Source organism: Sinocyclocheilus anshuiensis, unplaced genomic scaffold (genome assembly GCF_001515605.1).
Source record: "Sinocyclocheilus anshuiensis isolate Anshui unplaced genomic scaffold, SAMN03320099.WGS_v1.1 scaffold612, whole genome shotgun sequence".
Lineage (NCBI taxonomy): Eukaryota > Metazoa > Chordata > Actinopteri > Cypriniformes > Cyprinidae > Sinocyclocheilus > Sinocyclocheilus anshuiensis.
In genome coordinates this window covers 466,845-471,484 of record NW_015554098.1, presented here as the reverse complement: position 1 = coordinate 471,484, position 4,640 = coordinate 466,845, and the positions used below count along the sequence as shown (strand labels likewise).

Sequence of the window (4,640 nt, the reverse complement as noted above, 5' to 3'; positions counted from 1 at the left end):
TGCAGTCGAACCTCTCTCCTTGAAGTTCTTGATGATCCGGTATATGGTTCTTTCAGGTGCAATATTCTTTGTAGCAATTTCCTTGCATGTGAGGCCATTTTGATGCAAAGCAATGATGGCTGTACGTGTTTCTTTGGAGGTAACCATTGCTAACAAGAACACAATGATTAGAAGCGCTTCTTCCCTCCTTTTTAGCAATCAGTCTGCTCTTACAATCTAATTAGTATGATAGTGATTAACCTGACTAGTAGGGTACAACGGGGCTAAAGGCCCACCTTAAGAAAAAATTTGCCATTCACTACGCCTAAAATGTATAATTGCAGAAAAAATATATACGTTGTATTGAACAAGACCTTTGTCTCAAAATATATGCATTAATTTTAGCGATTCTCATTTGCTACTTAAATCTACAATATTTAAAAAAACATAAAATATTTGATCAAGTAAGCACAGAATCAACTTTGCACTGCTGCGCACGATCGCGTCAAGGATCAGACAAATATACACGTGCATCTTGAAAAGCGAATGTTTTGGAAAGTGCTACACCACATTTTTGTGCCATCTAGTGGTTTAGATTAAAATAATATCAAAGGCGCCTTTTACCCCGGGGTGCCTTTAGCCCCGTTGTACCCTACTCATTCACACTTTCACATGTGCTGCTGATATGATTAGTCAATTAATGTTAGCTGGTCATTTTGTGTCAGGATCAAAAAACAGTGAAATTTGTTTTTTTTTGGGGTTTTTTTGTGAAAAGTTCATTTTTTTTGGTCAATGAAGCTTTTAGCAATTATTTAAAATGCATCTGATCACTCTAAACAATAATCTAGAAACATTGTGAATGAACGCCACAACAGCTTAAGATGCAAACTTTGCAGAAACACAAAATTTATGTCACTGCCAAAACTTTTGGCCACGACTGTAGAGCATAAAACCTTTGTTAGATGGCTAGAACCTCAGTAGTCTCCAGTTAAAGAAGGACAATTTCTCTCTGATGTACAAGAAACCCGTAAGACACATAAAGAGCTGGATGAGAGAAAATGAGGACTATGGATGAACAATATATAAATAAAAATAAATATAAAAAATAATAAAAATAAAAAATAATTTAAATGATGTAAAAAAAAATAAAAAAATAACGAATAATAAAATCATTTCAAATGAAATTAGTATTTCATATTCATATAATTGAAAAGAACTGAACTGAGCTTGATGATGACCACTAAATCAACAATGAACTGTTTTAACTGAATGTTCATATAAACAGTTGCATAAAAAGCAGAATAAAGCACAGTCAGAAGGTCATTGTACAAGACCTAATCACCCTGTCAGGGTTTATTTGGTGATTCAGTTATATATTGTCACTTATGTGTTTTTATATATAAATGTATACTTTTATATAGCAAGGATGAATTAAATTCCATTAATTTCCATTTTAAATAAATGCTGTTCTTTTAAACTTTTTTTTTAATCAAAGAATCCTGAAAAAAAGTAACCGTTTCCATAAAATATGTATAATAGTAAGTTAAATGTTACTCGATAATTATTCACTGTTTGAACATTTATAATAATAAGAGATGTTGCTTGAGCATATTAGAATGATTTTTTAAGGAGCGTGTGACTGAAGATTGGAATAATGACTGCTGAAAATTCTGCTTTGCCATCACAGGAATAAATTGCCTTTTAAAGTATATAGTAAAATATGTTATTTTATATTGTAATAATTATTCACAATATTATTGTTTTTACAGATAAATGCAGTCCTGATGTGCATAAGACTTATTTCAAACTAAATTCAATTATTAATGTTAATGTCATGCTGTTTTTTTTTTTAGTTTTCATGTAAGTACCTTTGGTAATTCAGTTGCATGTTGTCATTTGTCTGTGTATTTCTCAGACTGCTGAGGATGGAGATGAGGCCGCTGCTCACAGGAGCTTCATCAGTGTGAGTCTGCAGATGGGTCTTTGTGACTGGAGTGCCAAATACTTTGCTCAGCCCGTCATGAAGGTGAGTGTTGCACAGATCAGACGTCAGATCTAATTCATTTACTTCTAAAGCAAACAAATTCAGTTAATGTATTGACTTCAAATCATTACTTAAGATTTAATTAGGCTGATTTAAACATGTTGATTAAGCAAAAGTGTAATGATATTAGTAAATGGATGTGAAAGAGTTGAAGTCCTCTTCTAATATTATCAAAAACAATTTGCCAGAAAGTGAAGTGAAGGTTAGTGATGAAGTGTCTCAGGATTGTGTGTGTGATCATTTGCTCATTATCAGGGACGTGCACAGACATTTTGAGGGGCAGGGGCTCAAGTGGAAAAAAGGGCACTTCTCATATTTATTTTAATTTTTTCCTAAACAAAACATTAAATATATTAGGGCTATGCGATATTGACAAAAATATATATCGATATTTTCTGGGATTTTATCGATAACGATAATTAGACAACATTTTGCTGCGTGTGTTATTGTGCTGATATTTGATAAGGATAAGGTTGATAAGGACTACCGTAGACAGCTGACTTCTAAAGTTTTTGATATTCTGCATATTCTGTGTGGTGATCAGTTCACAACAGTGATAGAAATTCATCTTTTCCAATAAGTTTAAATTGATTTTTACCTTTTATGGGCATTTTTACCTTTATAAAGCCATTTTTTCTAAAAGTGTGCATCATCTTTTCAGTCAAATTCTTAACTTGAATCAGTCAATTCATATTATAAGTCATTTGGGCTGTTACCAAGCAAATGAAATCAGTACTGACAAAATTCATCTTTGCAATGCAGAGGAAACACAGAAGCTGCATTAGAAGTGGCATTTAGATGCATTTACACACTGTTTCATGCAGGACATTAATATTTTAACCTGCCGTTACAAATGCATTAATGCTGTTTTGATATTTTAAACATAAAATGTTGAATACTGATATTTTTTTTTTTTTTTAAGTGAAAAGATATTTTAAATGTGAAATTAAAACCGCCAGTAGGTGGCAGCAAGTCACTGTTAATAAGTCAGTGCGATTAAACCGAATAATTGAAATGGTTGATTCACTCAGGAACGAAACACCGTCATGTTGCTAAGAGATGCAAATTGGAATTATATTTGTTGGTGAAATAGAGCAAAAGCAGTCAATTGTGTCTAACGCAAGTGTATTACATTCTTGTTTATTGAACTGCTGTATAAAGTCTTCGTGTGATACTGATTAACTATATGAAATTATATAAATATATACATTTCTGCCCCCATGTCTTGAATTTTGTGATCAATCTAAATGCATTTTAATAAACTGAATCATGCAGTGAAAGAACGAGCACTGGTGTAACCTACTAGACTTCCTATTGCCTTAGCTAAACTTTAGCTAACGTACAGCTGAGTCATGGATGTTAGCAAGACAAATTAGCTATATTTAGCTTTTGTCTTTTGGATAATTAGCTGTAAATTCGAGGCACAGGTAGCTTAGTATGTTGCTCATCACCACTCACCTCCACACCAAGACAAACACTACTGGAAAGGGAGGGAGGGCTTCACTTCACTTCACTCTCTGCCTGACTAACTGTAATGTGTGCTACACTGCTGTGCTGCGCGGAGACACGGAGGGGAGAAAGTCTCAACATTTCCCGACCCGACTTGATATTTTGATTTTTTTATTTGTTTGACAGGGAAAGCTGTGCGCAAACAGAAACACACACATATATACATATATTCATTAAAAAAAATACTCCCCAGAAAAAAGGACAATTTCTCTCGAGGAAGAAAAAGGGCAGGTGCTCAAGCCCTCTTTGATGTCTATGTGTGCACGTGCCTGCTCATTATGACACAAACAGTGGTTCAGTTCCAAAACCTAGTGAGGTCCTTGGCTGTCTACTGCCTACAGCCATCTAGCCAAGAACAGCATCCTAACCAAAGTGGAAACTGTGAGGTTTGGTGCCAAGAACCCAAACGCATAGTTAGATTAACAAACTTTATTTATAAAAAATTAAAAAAAACCAAGGCAGAAAACAAACAAGAGCTGACAGACACTGAGTCTGGGACTACCTTTACCAGCAAGGACACTAGGAGAGGTGAAAGCCAAGCAAGCATCAGATCCAGAAGAACAATTCAAAGGGTGAATACATGTGAGAAATCAGAGCCAGGCAGGAGGTAGTAATGTTATCAGAATTTTTACATAAAAATACATCATAATTTAGAAGTAATAGGCTATTTTCTGTCCTGTTTTGTCCGCCCTCATCAGATTGCTCTGTTTGAATAGGCGTGGCGGATTGTAGACTTGGAAGTAAACGCCCACTGCTATGATTGGCTAACAGTTATGAATGTTTGACCGCCTACATCCTTCACAGATGGACGCTGCTGTGATTTAGGTTAAAAATGCATAAATACTCAGTACATATCAAACGATCTGTAATAACAGACAAAGCAATAGTGTCCACATAATAATAAAAACAGTTACTCACACTTGTGTGGTGCGACATTACTGTCGGATCCAATATAGTTGACACAGCATTGTCTTTTAGTTTTAATCTTTCAGAAAATTCTGTGTGGAATTGTGCCTTGTCTGTAAACGTATCCGTGGTAAAATGAAGTGAACAAAGGACCAAGTTCTTACTGACGCAGTCTGGAACTTCATGAAATATAAAGTTCACT

General features: G+C 34.6%; 1 protein-coding gene across 1 annotated transcript in view; it reads left to right on the top strand.

The window, feature by feature from the left end:
• The window catches only part of LOC107669526 (regulatory-associated protein of mTOR-like), a 183,514-nt gene that overhangs the window by 119,181 nt on the left and 59,693 nt on the right, over positions 1–4,640 (top strand). Inside the window, exon 19 of the mRNA XM_016461796.1 lies at positions 1,895–2,005. Coding sequence (XP_016317282.1) covers positions 1,895–2,005 — 111 coding nt within the window. The remainder of the gene's footprint in view (positions 1–1,894; positions 2,006–4,640) is intronic.